Source organism: Zootoca vivipara, chromosome 3 (assembly GCF_965207765.1).
Source record: "Zootoca vivipara chromosome 3, rZooViv2.hap1.1, whole genome shotgun sequence".
Taxonomy (NCBI): domain Eukaryota; kingdom Metazoa; phylum Chordata; class Lepidosauria; order Squamata; family Lacertidae; genus Zootoca; species Zootoca vivipara.
The window spans coordinates 53,955,434-53,974,599 of record NC_142586.1 but is presented as its reverse complement, the minus strand read 5'-3'; the positions used below and the strand labels follow the sequence as shown (position 1 = coordinate 53,974,599).

The window sequence follows — 19,166 nt, the reverse complement described above, 5'->3', positions numbered from 1 at the left end:
TATTCTTTGAAACCCTGGTTTGGAATCCCCAATACACTTCCAAGCTTTACATCACGGTTTGCATTTGGTTATTGTTATGACGGTACCAGCTAGGCACAATATGAGGAATAACAGCAGAAATGAGTGAGGCAAATTAATCAGGTTAATGAAATCTCCAAGTTACTGCAATCTTAAAACCAGGCTCAGAGCAGCTAACAATAAGTAAAAATAGCACAGTCTACATAAAATCACACTGTCAATTAATTAAAATACATTCTAAAAATTAAAATACATTCTAAAAATTAAAATACATTCTAAAATCAATTCAGAATCAAATTAATGTCAACCATTGGGCTAGAGTTCTGTAAGGATTACAGAAGGAGGGAGGGGGGTCAGACTGTGCCTTGACCAAAGCCTGGTGGAACAACTCTGTCTTGCAGGCCCTGCGGAAAGATGTCAAGTCCCATAGGGCCCTAGTCTCTTGTGACAGAGTGTTCCACCAGATTGGGGCCACGACCGAAAAAGCCCTGGCTCTGGTTGAGGCCAGCCTAACCTCCCTGTGGCCCGGGATCTCCAATATGCTTTTATTTGAAGACCATAAGGTCCTCTGTGGGACATACCAGGAGAGGCGGTCTTTTAGGTACGAGGGTCCTAGGCCATATAGGGCTTTAAAGGTTAAAACCAGCACTTTAAACCTGATCCTGCACTCCACCGGGAACCAGTGCAGCTGAATGTGATCCTGCAGCAAGGAGTCTCACTAACGCATTCTGCACCCGCTGGAGTTTCTGGGTCAGTCTCAAGGGCAACCCCACAAAGTGTGAGTTACAATAATCAAGCCTGGAGGTGACCATCACGTGGATCACAGTGGCGAGGTCAGGGGCCAGCTGCTTAGCTTGGTGGAGATGAAAAAATGCCACCTTTGTTATGGCTGCAACCAGCGCTTCCATAGAAAGGGAGGTGTTGAAGATTACACCCAAACTCTTAATGGACGGCACTGGCACTAATTGCACCCCCGCAAGAGATGGGAGTTGGCCCCTGACCCAGCCAAAGGACCTCTGTCTTTGAAGAATTTAACTTCAACTGGCTCCCATGTAACCACCCAGCCAACTATTCAAGGCTGTTGTTTATTTCTACTGAAGATTCCCCTGCCATTAAAAAAATAGTCATTTTAGAAATTATTTCATGTAATAAGACTATGACAGATGAAGAAAAACATAAAACATAATAAAATTCATGGTGATCACAATCCCTCTTCCCTTATAGTGATCAGGAATTGATTTTATTAAACAGTATTCTGTTATGATGATGAGACACCAATGCAAACGTTTCTTCCATCAAAGCACCACTATTATTTAGACATATTTGAAACACAGGCTTGGCAGCTCCCTTAGGAGATGGTGATGGATGTTCGGGGAGGGATGTACCAGGTAATAAGGGAAAAGGAAAATTAACATATAGGAAGGTAGTGACAGCACCACTTTCAGTGTGTAAATCTATTTATTAATATTTTTTCATAGCACAACTATGTCTCTCAGGGATTTCCTTAACATCAACTTCATTAGTTAGGAAGGCAGCAATCCATAACCAATTTTCTTTTCATGTTGTGCTTGTTCACGTATTAAACCAGCCCCTTTGTTAAAAACATTTGCAATTAATCCCTCAAACAAAAGAAATGCAAATCTTACAGACTCCCTAACCAAAACTCACCAACTCAAGGCCCTGATCGCCACCTATTATACACTAAAATGAATTGAAATTCCCACTTTGAGCCTAACCTAATTTTCTACTGATAATAGGCATGGATTCCCAGAAGCACTCCATGCATCTTAATAGTAACATCCTAATTTCCTTTCCTGGTAAATGTTTTAAATAAGATTTTAGCACCAAAGGAAATTAACCTTTAAATTAATTGTAATTATAAAATGCCACCGCTGATTTTGTCTTCAGCCTAATTGCTTGCTATTATTTAAACCAGCTGCACCTCAGCTGGGCTTTAAGTTTAGGTTTCTCACAGTTACACCATGCCAACATATCAAGGTGTCTGCTTATGTCTGTGACCAGGCTAGTCTGTTTGTGGCTCTGCAAACATTAGGATGGGCAGAGCAATCTTAATTCACAGGATAGGTGGGTGCCTTTGCCTCTGCCTCTGGCAGAAAGGTCTGCAGGTGGCACACCCATGCTTGCTAAGGAAGCCTCTGCTGTGGCCATGGAAAGCTCCACAGGCAAATATCTACCACTGACAGCAGTTGGCATTCAGCACTCCTGAAAGTGCTCTGAGGTGAGGCAGGGGGATGAGGTAGAGGTAGCCCTGGATCCACTGGATCTCTGCTTCCCTCACAAACATCTACTGTGTACTCAGGTTCAGGGGCCATGTGTTCCAACTGCTTCCTGCTGCTTCTTCCTCTCCTGGCACTTTCAGACAACCACCATTTTCAGGTGGCATGCAAACACATACCAGCAAATTCAGACTGCACAACTTGAGCTGATTGGGAGGTCTTGTGCAATGAACCCGCTTACTGGGCTTTTTGCAATAAGGAAAGTGATATAATATACCTGTACTGGGCAGTGTGGCATAACAGTTGCTTTCATGCAATGCCATCTAATCTACCTGCAAAGGTTTATGAGCATTCATGAACACCAAAAGCCATCTAATCTACCTGCAAGCAAATCAGAACAAATGCTCGATAAGTAGCTTGTCTGGAAGCCCCCTTATCCCTCTTACTCCCACCCCCATTCCATGCAGATGAGACCTACCCCATAACTAGCAGCAGTGCATGGGATGCTCCTGAATGTTCCTCCATGGGGTTGTTAATCTACTTGTTTTAGTAGATGCCATAGGGGACATTGCACTTGCCACCCTTGCTGTTTGTTGAGGCACTGTCCAAGACACAGGGGTCCTGCGGGAGTGCTAACTCCACATATATGTTTTCCCCTTTCTGGACCCTCCATATGAGCACAATGAAATTGCTACTCTCCCCCCCCCTCTCCGTTATTAGGCACCTCATGCCAGAGTGGCATGGGACTGTGAGGTTGGATCTAGAGCTTGATAGGCTAGGGGCAATGACTCTCTTCCCTCTTTGCTCAGTCAGACACATGGACAGCAAGGGAGCAGGCGTATCAGGGAGCACAAGTGGAATGAAGGCTGCTGCGAGGGTGCTATGAGTTGAGGATGTGGGAGAAAATGGAGATGGGAGAAAATGTTACCTGCTGGGGTCCTACCTAGTAGTGTCAGCCTATTAGGCAAGATATCAGGGCAGGGTTCCATTGGTCACATGGGCTGCCAGGAATGGACCAAATGGGGTGGGGGCATTGGGTCCATGTGGTGTTTCAATTGGCTCAGGTGTGTTTGGGGTTTGGTGTTATTCCTTGGCTTTGAACAATGTATCCCCTGCCTTAAAACCATGGCCTGTTCTATCCAACCAGGACTCATCTGGCAGCTTCTGCACTCCTGAGGTTGAGGCTGAGGGCAGCAGAAAAATAGGATACTCCAGTCTAGGAGGTGTTTGATGCCTGCTGCTGTGGCTGAGTTGTTAGGGAGCTGCTCTGTGGAGCCTGCAGTGTAAGTTTGAGGTGCCATGATATTTCTTTTTTAAAGCCAGGCATGCAAGAGAAGAATTGAGCCATATTTTTCCTTTTCCCTTGCTGGGGCTTGAACTCTTCTGCTTCCCAACCCTGGGACCTATAGAGTGAGCCACTGGAGGCTGTGTGTGTTGTGCTCATAAAAAGAGTAAATGAGAGGAACATAAGTGGATTTGAACCCTTGTCTATAGAGATGGGGCTTGCCTAGCAGTAGCAGGGTCATTGCTGGCTAAGCCACTGGGGCTGATGGTGTGGGGTTGCTTCAGCATCATCTTGTATGCTGTATAGTGATGCAATGAATTGCAGTGTGTTTCCCCCCCATTGCCAACAGTTTTCTGGCTCCTTCCACGTATGGGCAGAGGAAGGTGGTGGTAGTGGGGCGTGGACCGCTCCGGGAGTCATCCCTAAGCGGGCGTGACATTCGGTGCTCTGCCCGCCTGTGACTCAGACTCCCATGCCTACCGCGAGCCGTGGGGGGGGGGGAAGGGGAAGGGGGGGCTGCTGAGCTGCTTTGCTGGTTCCTTCTTCTCCCCTTTCCATTCACCTGCCTCCTTCCCATCCTCTACCCTGCCTGCCTCCTCCAGCCGGGAGTGCAGCGCAGCAGCTTGTGCCTTCCCCTGATGGCTGGCGGTAGGTGCAGGAGTGATGGGTGGATGGTGCTCCATTGCCCTGTGCTCCTGGCTGGAGGAGACAGGCAGGCAGGGGAGAGGAGGGAAGGAGGCAGGCGACCGGGAAGAGGAGAGGAAGGAAGCGGGATCGGTGGGTGTGTGCACAGCTATCCCACACCTAGGAGGGCACCCTCTGCACCTCTTGGGAATGCGCATGCCCTGGGCAGTGTGGGTATATGCTCCACCACTGCATTTGGGTAGCATGTGGGTGCCATAGATGATACTGTTTATGACTGGAGGGCTTTGGCAGTGTTCATTTGGACACTGGGTTTATATCTGCCATTTTCATGCTGTTTTGAATTTTCCAGTTGTGTGTTTCTTACCCTCCCCTCCCCACCTGGACTTAGTAAACATTAGATATGTTGGCTGTAGTGGCAGTATATCTCCAGACCCGAGGTTATGTGAGTATATAGGATTGCTCCGACAACCGTTCTCATTTTCCCCAACATCATGCTTTCTTATTAAAGGCTTGCTGAACAGCTGGGGAAAATATTCAAGCTTTTGAAATTGTGTTAGAGCTTCAAATACATGCATACATTTGGTTTGGTTTTTCTGTGCCTCAAGGAACCATTTATAGGACCAAAACAATGTAAGCGATAGTAATCTCAGAGCATTCTAGTTTGTTAGGCTGCAAATTCTGCATGATCTTGAATTATTCTGGCCACATAAAAGGATCCCTGAGGAGGAAGGGAGGGAGGAAATGCATACAAAACAGGAACATGGATCCATATAACAAACTACTCCCCTGACAATGCAATGTTTGCTGTCTATTTCTGTATCTCTCTTTTGCATCCTAGTTTTACAGCTTTTAAAGAAAGAGTCCAGTGTTCAACTGTTTATTTTTCAGCCTATGTCCTACTGGCTGACTGACTGCGTGGGGCATTTAGCACTGACATTGTATAAAAGTCTGGAATACCAACTATGGAGTAGATCAAAGACTCAAAAGAAGTGTGAAGGGAAAAGCCTAAGTAAATGTATATACACCATTGTATAAACACAAGCAGCCCTCTAGAGACAACTGATCCAGAGTCTGGGAGAAAGGAGCAGGCTCAAAGCAGCAAGCTCCATCTCTTACTTTACTTGGGTTCAGAAGAATGTGAGAATACACAGGCAGTGTACAGACCAACCAATTGCGCATGAGTTTGTCTCTTAACACTGGGGACCCTGCTATATGCCCAATCTCTCATATAATTTGTGTGGGCATATTATTATTATTATTATTATTATTATTATTATTATTATTTCATGTACTCCCCTTCAACTAGCTTTCAGGGCAGCATACAAAAAGTTTAAATCACAATCAAACAAATTAAAACAATAATGTAAAAATACCACAACATAAAACAGCAGTATAAAACCAGTCTGGGGGGAAAAAAAACCAACAACAACAACAAACGAACAGTATAAAAACAAAGGATAGAAATTAAGGGTGCTTTTCAGAAAGGTGCTCCTCAAGCATGCAATTTATTTCATCTACATGCTGTCATTGTCATTAAAATGTCATCCTGTTTCCCCCCCTGCTTAATCAAGATGAACCCTTTCCAGGAAAAACCCTGTAATAATAAAGCCTGTTGTCAATGACTGGTTTGTGATAGTTCGATGTTTACAATCCTAAACTGCCACCCGGAAGCTCTTTAAAAGCCTGGAAATAATAAAAAGGTCTTAGGTGCCGCAATGCCATCATTCCACAGCTGGGGTGCCACTACTGAAAAGACCCTTTCCTCTGGAGCCAAAGTCGTGCCCCATCAAGGGCTTTAAATATCAAACTCAGCATTTTAAATAGGTGAGTGTTCCTGTTCCACTGAACATGCATAAATTCAGAACAGAGCCTGCTGCCACATGCAATCACTGTCCCTGGATCAGTTGTCTGAAGGGTGTGTGATGTACAGCTATCAGTTACTGAAATTTAAAGACAGAAAATACAACAACTTTGCATCTTTACTGCAACATTAGAATGCACTGTTTTTAGAACATGAATAGCACAATATTGCAATCTTCAGTAAGTTAAAAAAGATACTTGATAAATTCTGATGTCATATGTGCAACATGCATTTACGTGGAATAAACGACATTACTAGGTCTGCCCTAAAATGCATTAAATGGATTAAAATGCATGCTTCACTATAAGGTGTGGCTTAAATGGCTGGAAGAAATCCACATTCTAACAGCATTTTAACCCAATCTAGTATGGATTTCCAAGAAATATTGAGCATTCACATTAACAGATATTGGTATTTGGTGTCCTGGAACATGTTCAGCAAGAAATCAGCAAGGCATGGATCAGCAAGTAGGAACTAAACAAATCAGAAGATTTAATGTTCTACCTTTCTGTCTGATCTACTACATCTGAAGCAAGTCCCACTGATTTTCATAGGACTTCCTCTCCAGTAAGTGAATTTAGGCTGGCAGTGTTTAACCAGCTCCTAATCACGTTACTCTGAAATAATACTACTACTACGTTTATTATTTATACCACACCCATCTTGCTGGGTTTCCCCAGCCACTCTGGGCAGTTCACAGCAGAATAGTAAAAAGATGATAAAACATCAAACATTAAAAACTTCCCTAAACAGGGCTGCCTTCAAATGTCTTCTAAAAGTCAGATAGTTGTTTATTTCCTTGACATCTGATGGGAGGGCGTTCCACAGGGCGGGCGCCACTACCAAGAAGGACCTCTGCCTGGTTCTAATATACCTCTTCAATAAGATTTATTTCCAAGAAAGTATATATAGGATTGCAGCATTGAAATATACTCCTACAAACACTTACCTGGGAATAAGCCCAACTGAACTCAGTAGATACACCTTTCTTTATAGATACATTAATTCATTAATAAATTGATATTTGGCTATTGACTACTTTTATTAAGGTCATTCACCGCAACAGTCACAAGGTGAAGTATTCCTCAAGATCTGATTTCATAGTAGAAAAGGAGGATAGAAGCCACACAAAGCACAGATCATGTTTTCTAATAATAGTAATTGTGGCATTAGTAGTTCAGCCATTTTTTGGTGTTTGCTTCAGATAAAACAAGTGGAAGAAAGCAAGGGAGGTGATGCAGAGTAACAAGCAGTAATGCAAAATACTGAAATGCAACAAAAACCTCTGCATTGGATTCTCCCTTCCTGACCTCCGCTTTAAGCCAAATATTGCTGCTTGGGGGAAGCCAGTGTGTACATCCAAAGATGGAGTCATGAACATTGAAAGAAGACATTGCTCTTATGAGCTAAGTTGGTGTTTCCATGGCCAATCACACTGTGCTTCTCTAGACAGTCATGGCAGTGTCTTCTGAATGCCCGGTTTGCATCAGCCCTTCTTCCTCAGGCAGAGAAGAGCCCAGAGGGAAAGAATTCAGTGAATAGCAAGTCTCTTCTTTTAATTTCATGTAACCTACAAATCCCACAAGACTGCTGTTTTATTGATGACCCTCGAGAGCTTTTCACTAAGTAACTAAATATTTAATGATGTTTTCAAAAAAACATATTGAATTGCTGGAATTTCCTGACATAAAGCTTGTACTAGAGGAGTCAAATTGCTAGAGAGCTTAAACTGATTAAATGAATATTTCAAAGTAATAGAATTACTGTGCAATTTTAAGAAAATGTAGCTCTAATAAGATTTCCTAAAAAAACAACAAAACACACAAACAAGATGCTTGGGAAAGATTATATCCCACCCAGGAAAGATAGGTGTTGACATTTTAGTGGTTTTAAATTGCTGCAGCTAATAATGCCAATGACTTTAGGAAGACAAATGCTTTACGATATCAATATCAGCAGAGAGTGATGCAGAAGGAAAGGGACTGGGGCAACACAGACCTTGGGTTTCCTATTCCCTAAATGGGTCTCTTATCTATCCCCCATTATTACTTCCACATAATTTCTCATAGAGATTTATATCCTATTTAGATACCTTGGCTACCCTTTGCTATTTTCCATCCACTTTCCATGACCCTCCCTTCTGTGCATCTACTCAGTTGAATCCTAACCCTAACCCTTAAAATAGTACCAGGGAACCAGGCCTCCACATTTGACCCATGACATGTTTTGGCCTAAAACATGCCTTCCTGTCCATCTCATGACACCATCTGACATCAGGCATGGGATTGGGATGGGTCAGCCCACAGGACCATGCAAAAAAGGAATAACTGGGGGTGCGCTCTAACTCCACTCCTAAGTATTTCCAGTTGATCCAGCACTTTTTGAATTTGGCGGCCTTTTCCATGGCCCTGTCAAAGTGGGCCATGGAAGGTGGGGCAGCTATGGATCCCTTAGAAGTTCTGTAGCAGGTGTGGCTAACCTGTAATCCTGTTGTTGGATTCTAATTCTCACCAGACCCAGACAAGGTGGTCAGTGATGATGGGAGCTGTAGCCCAACAATATCTGGAGGGCCACAAATTAGCTATGGAATATAAACTTTTTGAACAAGTGCAGACCACTGTATTTAATGTACTATTTGGGCGTGTTCTGGGCACCAGAAACTCCACATCATCTAATTTTTATAGGAAAATGAAGGTAACCAAGAGACTGAAACTGGCAAACATCAATCTCATGGCAGACATGCAGGATGGTGCCCAGACAAGTCATACTCCTGATCAGTAGATCTATTGAAATATTATCCATATGGATAGCAATAATTGAAAGCATGTTGGTTACTTGCCTGGCCTACACCTTTAAGACAGGTCAGGACGTAAACAACTGAACAGAAAGACAAATCAATTCAGACTGCACACACTGGCACATTCTCTGATCATTAAAACATGATGTTTTATGTCAGACCCTGAACTACTGTTGAGAGTGAATTTCCTCATAGCAAACCCTAGGCTGCATGTAAAATGTGAGAGAGGAAAAGAGCAGCCTTAAGCAGTGGTGTAGTGATAAATTTTGAAGTTCAGGAATATATCATGAAAGCTTCTCCTCATAGCCATATTCCAAGGAAAGTCTAAAAATGACGTTGGATGTGTTATTCCCTTAACACGCACAGAGAGAGCAGCTACAGTACATAACATAACATCAAATTTATTGGGATGAGCATGTCTGCAATCCTATGCATTGGTTGTTGTTTTTAATAAGCTCAACTATGAAACAAAAACCACCACAGGCAACCATAAGCTCAACTGAATCCAGTGATGCTTACTTCTGACTGCATAGGTTCAATTTGCAGAATGCATTGTGCATTGAACTTCAACAAAACATCTCCAGCCAGCTAAAATGCAACATTTTACATTTTAATTTCAAATGCAAACAACCTTGTAAAGAAGTGCTGCTGTTTAAACTGCTAGCATGGATTAGGGATCCCATCAAAAAGAAAGAAGCACCCAGACTTGTCTTGTCTATTTTCTTTATTCTCTGGCTTCCTCTACTCTAATTTGTCACAAAGAAACTTGAAAGCCCCATTATTACCTCACTGACTACAGAGCAAGTAGGACCCAGGGATTACCATGGTGCTCTGGCAGATGATGCCAACACATCTAGACACCCTCCTGCATTGCTTTTCTATCACCACTGTGACCATAAGATATGTATGTATTCTGTCCCCAAACATGGAAATAATTTTGGTTTGATAACGAGAAAACCACATGTGGTTAAATCCATATAGTTCCTTAAATTTCTCTTGCTTAAATTTAGTGCAATTTCAGAATGTTGGAACTATGGTGGTTACTGAAATATTCTAAACTGAGTTTTTATGTATTCAGGATATAGCTAGATGACCTCTTCAGCAGACTGCTGCTGAAAATGGCAGTTCCATGGTAGTTTCACCCCTGCACTTTAGGCATACTGATCTGTATCATGACATCATTACATTGTGCTCCACATAAATGGCTGCTTCTGGCAGAGGTTGGGAAACAACACAGGTAAAGGTGTGTATAAATATTGGGGAGGGGGAGAGAACATGGAGCTTCCTCTTTCTTGACCCCTGTGTGAGAAATATTGACCACATTTGGAGATCACAGGAAACCAGCTCACGAAGTTGCTGAACTACAACTCCCATCATCCATGATCATTGGGCATGCTTACCAGGGCTGATGGGAGTTGTAGTTCAGGAACATCTAGAGGGCCAAAGGTTCTCCACTCCTGATATACCATACACAAGCCAACTGTACACTCTTCACTGCACCCCATTTGTGCTGCAGAGAAAGAAACCATAATCACTGGCTTGGTGTTGTGTCTGAAAGAGGGGATGTGCTTTGTTTCACTCCACAGAGATAAGACAAGGTTTGTTTGGGAGTTACTGATCATCTGTGTTTGAGAGCTAAATGAATCACAATCTCTGGTTCAGACATAAGCCAGGGGTTGCAGTTTGTTCTTCCCCAGCATGCGTTTGCTAGACTGACACAAATATTATCAGAAAGGATTGAGTAAACTGTTCTTAACAGGAAGTGTATTTTTGATTTCTATAGTGGCTATGTTTTTGTATGGCTATGATATTTACATTTATTTATAAAGTTTGTCTATTGATATATGCTCATATATACAGGAGAAACTGGTCAGTGAAAATGCTGGTCAGTGAAAATGCAAATAAAGATTAATTGATTGATATTGATAGCAAACTGAACCAAACAATAAAAGTGATTAGGTAAGAAGCAAGATTATAGGAAGATAAGCTAAAGTCACTGCATTATGTTTATGTACTTCATTCCACTCAACAGGGTTTTTCAGACACAACAAACCAGGAGAAACTCCAAGCATTTAACCCCTTTCCTGGACTATTTTTGATTGGAAGAAACATGAACTAACATGAAATGAAACTGTTGCACTCTATTCTTGTGAAAACTACTACAACAAATCTGAATAGTAACCTTACAAGAACTTTACCCACACATTAGTAGAGCAAGAATTAAGATGAATGAGAAGCAAGAAGTATGGTCTTTGTGAAGTACCGGTATTTTTAGAGGAAGTTTTGTTTTGTAGTGTTTCATTTCAGAAAGTAATTATTTTCTGTAGCTGCATTTTACCATTTCCACCATTTGCTCCGAACTGTCATGGCCTAAGTTCAAATATTCTACCCCCTGCCCCCAACCCATTTCTCATTTTACAGTATGACAAAGTATTCAGAATGATATTGGAGTGGGATGGATGAGTGAGATGGATGATATAAAAAATAGTTTCAACTGCCATGTAATAAACTTTTATTACTTACAGCTGTCCTCTTCTTCGGTGATACATTTCACAACATAACAGGCGTAGATGAATCCTGCCAGCTTAAACAAAAGGGAACAGAATTAGATATACAGTAAAAGTGGCTGGAATTCTCAACAATGGTGTGCGCTTATAAGACAAAAACAATCTTCCCTGCATTTATTTATTTTTGCTATGAAAATTGCAATACTTTAACATAATTATACATTTGCCACAGTGATAGATAGCTATAATGGCTGCATTGGTGTACTGCGATGCTGGAAAATTCTTTCAAAAATTCACTCATTTTCCCCCTTTCACTCAGGAATGAAATTCATATAGAAAAATTAGTATACAATAATACCCCCCACTTTCCCAGTGAAGGCCTTTTCACACTGTAAAAAATTCACCCTAACATCATTATATTATCCACAACACTCCTGCAAGCCTGAATCAGGAAACAATAGCATCATATCCACGTGCATATAATGAATGAGTAAATGGCCTTGTGTTGAGATCTGCCCCATCTCTTTATAAATATCTGCATGGTTGCATATTCTAGAAAAGAAGAGGGGTGGAGGAAATGCAAAGCTGCCAAAGAATCTTAAAAAAAACCCAACCCAACAAAACATTAAAGTGGCAAAGGAAAAACAATACTACTGAATGAGCAAATTCTTGGGCCAGCCACCCAACTCATCTGTGTCACCCCCTCTGCCATTTGTAAAATGCTGATAATAGGGTTACCGAAATGAAGCACGTGAATTGCTTTGAATACTTCAAAATGTTTGTTTAAGAAAGAACTATAAACCATTTAATTAAAAGAACACTCTAAGAAGTATACATACAACAATTATCAACAGTAAACATAAAATCGGCAAACATTAAAAACAAGTATACATAACAAAATTTTGTGCATGAATAGGCTAAATGAAACAAAGAAGATGCTGCCACAATAAATTGCCAACAGATGCAGAACAAACATTATATGGCACTTCACCAAGTGTAAAATCCACAGGTAGAAACAGTTGGCTAGGCATGTATGGGGAAAGTAAGCTTGTCCTAAGCTGGATATACTAACAGCAAAACTTTGAAACTGCCCAGAAACAAATTAGCAGTCACTGTAGATTATTGAGCAGAGGTATAACATACATAATATTCATTAGGTTCTATAGTGGAGGAATACAGTGAGGGGAAAAAGTATTTTGATCCACTGCTAAATTTGCCCATTTACCCTCTGATGAAGAAATTACCAGTCCATAATTTTAATGGTAGGTTTATTGTAGCTGTGAGAGACAGAATAACAACAAGAAAACCCCCAGAAACCCAGAAGACAAAAGTCAGAGATTGATGTGCATTATAATCAGTAAAATAAGTATTTGATCCCTTTGCAAAAGATGACTTAGTACTTGGTGGCAAAACCCTTGTTAGCAATTACAGAGGTCAGACGTTTCTTGTAGGTGGCCACCAGGTTTGCACATATCTCAGGAGCTATTTTGTCCTACTCCTCTTTGCAGATCCTCTCCAAGTCATTAAGATTTCGAGGCTGATGTGTAGCTACTCGAACCTTCAGCTCCCTCCACAGATTTTTGATGGGATTAAGGTCTGGAGACTGGCTAGGCCACTCCAGGACCTTAATGTGCTTTTTCTTGAGCCACTCCTTTGTTGCTTTAGCTGTGTGTTTTGGGTCATTGTCATGCTGGAATACCCATCCTTGACCCATTTTCAATGCCCTGGCTGAGGGAAGGAGGTGCGCACCCAAGATTTGATGATACATGGTCCCGTCCATCGTCCCTTCGATGCAGTGAAGGTGTCCTGTCCCCTTAGCAGGAAAACACCCCCAAAGCATAATATGTCCCCCTCCATGTTTGACGGTGGGGATGGTGTTCTTGGGGTTGTAGGCAGCACTCCTCTTCCTCCAAACACGGTGAGTTGAGTTGATGCCAAAGAGCTTGATTTTGGTCTCATCTGACCACAACACTTTCACCCACTTCTCTGGGCCATTCAGATGTGCATTGGCAAACTGCAGACGGGCCTGTACATGTGCTGTCTTGAGCAAGGGGATCTTGAGGGCTCTGCAAGATCTCAGTCCTTCACAGCGTAGTGTGTTACCAACTGTTTTCATGGTGACTATGGACCCAGCTGCCCTGACATCATTGACAAATCCCCCCCCCCCCCGTGTAGTTCTGGGCTGCTTCATCACCATTCTCATGATCATTGCAATTTCACAAGATGAGATCTTGCATGGAGCTCCAGACCAAGGGAGGTTGACAGTTATTTTGTGTTTCTTCCATTTGCCAATTATTGAACCAACTGTTGTCACCTTCTCACCAAGCTGCTTGGCAATAGTCTTGTAGCCCAGTCCAGCCTTCTGCAGATCTACAACCTTTTCCCTGACATCCTTGGACAGCTCTTTGGTTTTGGTCTTGGTCATGATGGCTACTTTGGAATCTGCTGGACTGATTGCTTCTGTCGACAGGTGTCTTTTGTACAGGTACTGTAACGAGCTGGGATCATAGCTGCCAAGTTTTCCCTTTTCTCGCGAGGAAGCCTATTCAGCATAATGGAATTTACCTTAAAAAAAGGGATAACTTGGCAGCTATGGCTGGGATTACAGGTAAAACCTCTCTCCCTTACAGCAGGTCATTCTAATCTTAGCTCATTACATACAGTGAAGATCTGTTTGACATCTAGCTGGTTGATAGGGGATCAAATACTTATTTCACTCATTATAATGCACATCAATCTCTGACTTTTGTCTTCTGGGTTTCTGGGGGTTTTCCTGTTGTTATTTGGTAGACTCGTAATCTGGTAAACCGGGGGATCGTGTCTCCACTCCTCCACATGCAGCTTCTTCTTCTTCTTCTTCTTCTTCTTCTTCTTCTTCTTCTTCTTCTTCTTCTTCTTCTTCTTCTTCTTCTTCTTCTTCTTCTTCTTCTATAGACCATTAAAATTATACACTGGTCATTTCTTCGTCAGAGGGCAAATGGGCAAATTTAGCAGGGGATCAAATACTTCCCCCCCTCACTGTATATGTTCACTGAAGAATAAAAAAGCAAGATCTAAAATCTTGAAGTTGTCCAAATGGTGAAGAAATTGGGCTGTGTGGCTCATCATTAGTAGTATCGCAAGGAATTTCCAATAGAAGCCTGTGACAGTTGCTCCAGCACATTCCCTTTGTGCCAAAGGGAGGTAGTCAACCTGGTGTCTTCCAGTTGTTGGGGACTACAGTCCCCATCATTCCTGACTATTGGCTGGAGATGATGGGAGCTGGAGTCCAAAGCTTCTGGAGAGCACCATGTTGACTGTTTTGCACATGATCTGCCCCAGCCAGATGGGCGGGGTATAAATAATAAAATTATTATTATTATTATTATTATTATTGGCTATCAGTGCAGTAGAGTATGAGAAAAACATGCAGGCTTACAATCTCCTCCCCAGTGTATACAACGCTATGGTACTAGGCCTACGTGCACAGGCCCTGTTTGCAGTGTCACTTAACCTCCCTTTGTTCTTACAGGGTATCAAACATTTCCCACGTGCTGGTAAAAAATAAGGGGTGAAATTAAAAGCTGCTGTTTTCTCACCCAACAAAATTTGGTAGTAGTATATGATTCTGCTTCACATATTGCATCAGGGGAAATTGTTCCTTATAAATCAATTGCCATTTTGATCTTTCCTTTGATATTACTGAGATCAGAATAACTTCCTATCACTTGATTCTCTGCACCTGCATTTATTTCTACTAAAACTAGTACTACAGGATATGTTTTCTTCAACACTTTAAAATGCTGACAACGATTCACAGCTCAATAGGGCCTAAATGTTAAAATGGAGTGCTCTACAAGCAGAGCTTCTATTCTCTTTGATGCTTGGAAGACTTCATATGAGCAAGGTGGATGTGCAGACCAAGCTGTTCCTCACATCAGGATGGGACATCCCTGTTCTTTTGGAGCCCTGCATGGATATTGCAGCTACTAGATAGGGCTGATCATTTTAATGGTGTATGATAGCAGAGTCACATTTTGAACATAGTCACCAGCTGAGTTCTGTAGAACAGTACTTCCCAACCAGCATAAGGAGACTCACTGCTGTGGCTCAGCACAGCTTGTCAAGCATGCCTCAAAATAGATCCAATTATAATTGCTCACTGAAGCATCCTCTTCATTGCCATTTCTCAGCTGGTGATCAGCCCTAGATGGGTGTATAGAGGCTGGTCGGCAAAGCAATGGCACTTTCTGACCTTTTGGCCATTGTGCAGAAAATGTTCACATCTTTCTAACATAGCCATTGGCAAGAGTGCTAAATTAGCACAGTTGTGCAGTGAAAAGTGGTGGGAGACATCCCCAAGCTCACTAGGTTGAAAAATGTGAGAAATTCTGATGTACAGTTTTAGGAATCATTTATTTATTATATTACCTGGCTTCCGCTAATACAGTGTGCACTTAGCAGACCTGAAATTTACCACAATTCCCACGCTAAACACTATGTGAATAAAGGTGTGTTAAAAGGTATATGATCACATCTGACAGGTAAAGATATCAGGCAATAGTAAAGAAAAGAATGGGAAGGAAAGATAGTAAAAAACTAAAATGATGAGTCACATTTTCACAAACTCTGTATATGTTAGTTCATTAATAGCCAAAGAGTACACAACTTTAACATACAGTAATGCACATCTAAACAAGGATCAGGATTACACAAGGTCTCCACCTGTCTTGTATGTTAATATCCAAAATGGCTAGCATGAATAATTTATTCCAGTTCTTGGATGATGCAATTATTGATTCAATCACTTCTGAAGCATGAAATGCAACAGTACATTTGTGTTACAGTAGGCTGTCTTGCTAAGATAAAACCTACTTTCAGAGATCTCTTCATGCCAATCTGATTACAGACACAACATTGCCATTAAGTAATTATTGTTCACTATCAATATGCCCACCAGATGGTGGGAACAGGTATGGAAATGTGGCTTTAAAAATAGGTCAAAGCTGAGGGCCAGTTTAGATGCAAAGGCAGCAAACCCCTTTGTTCCTGCCCAGCTCTGTCCAATCATGTATACACCAGGGGACAATTTTTAGAACAAAAAGGGGGCACATGAGTGGGAATCCCAAACCCTTCCTGCCTGCAGCTTATCTCACAATGCTCCTTAGAGTAGCAGAAGTGGCTTCACCTTGTGGGAGTTGCTACTGAGGTGCTCTGTTTCACTGCTGTAATAAGTTGTGTATTTTGGTTACCCTTGTCTAAACTTTTTACAACTCTATAATATCATTTTTGAGGCGAGGCAACCAGAACTGTACACAGTATTCCTAATGTGGTTGCACCATGGATTTGTATAACACCATGATGATATTGGGAGGGTGGCTTAAAGGGAATGCACAAGGCTCTGTGATCTGTTTGGATTCCTGACATGAAAGTAAATAACAAATATGGATAACAGGCAAAGGTACAGTATTTTTTTAAAACTACCCCCCCCCAATTCTGTTTCCCACCGCAGACTCACCCTCCCCCAAGGCATATGGCCAGAGTTTTGATTCCCCTGGCCCCAATCCAAATCTTCCCACAGGTGCTACTCTTTGAAAAGACCCAAATGACTCCCTCAAAAAAGAAAATGGCACTACTTCCCATGGAAAAAAGAACCATTTCCCCCCTTGGGGTAGTGGTTAGTTTCTAGGTGAAAAGCTGCAGGTTTCTCTGATATAATCTTCTCTTTCAGGTAGTCCCCATCTCATGTACACAAGTTCAAAAACACATGGGAGACAAAGTTAGACCTGCTGATAGGTTCTTTAAAAATAGCATTTATAGTCTTGGTTGTATCTTACCTACAATTCTATGTTACATCAGAGCTAAATCCCACATTTATTTCACATTTGTCATGAGGCTCTGCTGGGAGGCTTTCACACTAGCAGGGATGAGAATTCACTGCAGGAGCTAACATGCACTGTAGCAAAGAACAGTGAAACCTTGTGTGATTGTCAGCAGGCCGTCTTTGCCTTATTGAGCTATTATAGCCTTTACTTACGTGACCAAAAGTTGAAGGGCTGTTAAACCCACACATGTGCAAGCCTTGGCTCTTTGATTTATTTTTGCAAATCATTGGATCACACTTACAGCTCAACAGTCCCCAAAGTGGTCTAAAATTACAGGGATGAGGATGTTCTTATTAACAGAGTTTGCCATACGCCTGTTGCTAAAATGTCAAAAGTTAATATCTTGTTAACTAACCTTTGCCCACATACCACACAGCAAATGTACTGTAGCACAAATTGTACATACCACTGATCTTTTAATTGTTTCCAGTTGCATCCCCTTAAGTATTGCAAAAACTCATTAAATAAATTTCAGGAGGCAATCTTACTGATTAACGACATACCTTTCTCAACTAGAATGTGTTCTCTTCTCTAAATATTAGGGCTAATGTAAGATGGGAGTTGATTATTTTAAAACAAAAATAAAACTAAAAATGAAGCCTAATAACAATTTTGAGGGTTGCAACTGGGGAATAAGGCTTGACTTTTATCTTTCTGGCTGTGACCCCACCCCTCTCTGGAAAGTTCTCTAATGATGTAATTGTTGCATAGGCTGTGTGTGATCTTCCTTGCAGTTGCTGAGTGCAGGTTAACTCTTGCTTTCCCAGCTGCAGTCTCCAAGAAGATCAACCTGGGGGTGGGGAGCAAACACACCTTTTTCAAGCAGAAGGGGGAAAGTGAGTGTGTGCATGTATGTGTGGTTGTCATGTGTACATGCATGCGTGTGTGGTTGCAGTGTGTCTAGGGTTGTGGTGTATGTGTCATGCTGACTACAGTTTCTCATTATTTAGGCAACCAAGCCCAAATATTTGGTAACTCCTGTCTTACAAAGAACCCGTTTAAGCAAAAAATCATACTGAAGTTGCAGTTCAAAGGAAGAAGCTCCAAACAAGTGGTAAGCAGCAAGTGAAAGATTAAGAGAATTTTCATTAAATTTTGACTCTTGCATTTTTTTTACCAGTGAACATTCTCCTATGTTCACATGGACGCTGGTTTCTGCTTGGATATGCAGAGTCATGAAACAAACCAAGAAGCGGCTCGCTGAGTGAGGTGGAGTCACTCCACTAGCTTCATGGCAGGTACATCACCATTGTTGATTGGGAGACACAAGGTAGCAGGGAGGTTAGTCTGGTTCAAGTGCATGACAGGTGTGCTGGGTTGGCTCTGCTGGTGCATTTGCACCACACTGACCTCCTTGCTACTTTGTCCCTCCCTCCTGAACCACCTGCAGGGAGCTAGCATAGGGGTTCTGCCCCACCCAGCATACCACTTCTGTACAGGTGTCCCCAGTATTTTAACTTGATGCTTAAATCAAGTTTTGGTTAAAGTTCACATCTGCAACTCTGTTTTCTCTAATAATTGGTTATTAGTTCACATATAGGGAAAGGCATTCAGTTGCTTCTCAATAGTGTTTATGCATAGAAAGGAGAAGCAATGACAGGTCAGCTGTGTATGTGTGACAATCTGATACAACCAGATTTATAGTGTTATCAATGAGGAAGTGTATTTCAGGAAAACAGACCTCAACTTTTGTGTGCATGTGTATTGTGCCACCAGCGTTGAGTTACCTTTTAGGTTCTGAGTCTGATTTTTAAAGTCGCCATTATAAAGGAGATAATGAGTCTTTGGGGGATGTTGGAGAGAAAGACCCTATCTCTGCCTTAAGAGAATTACCCTAAAGATAGAAATGCTGCCATGGAAACACGTTGTCCCTTTGAGAAGTTTCCTGAAACCTCTGCTCCTTTTGTGGAGAATGCAATGATTAGAAGAGCTGGAAGAAGGTATACTGCCTA

At 41.9% G+C, this 19,166-nt stretch overlaps 1 protein-coding gene across 1 annotated transcript in view; it reads right to left on the bottom strand.

Moving 5' to 3' along the window:
* The window catches only part of NKAIN2 (sodium/potassium transporting ATPase interacting 2), a 479,483-nt gene that overhangs the window by 21,335 nt on the left and 438,982 nt on the right, over positions 1 to 19,166 (bottom strand). The window contains exon 5 of the mRNA XM_035109229.3: positions 11,367 to 11,427. Within this exon, the coding sequence (XP_034965120.1) occupies positions 11,367 to 11,427 (61 nt within the window). The remainder of the gene's footprint in view (positions 1 to 11,366; positions 11,428 to 19,166) is intronic.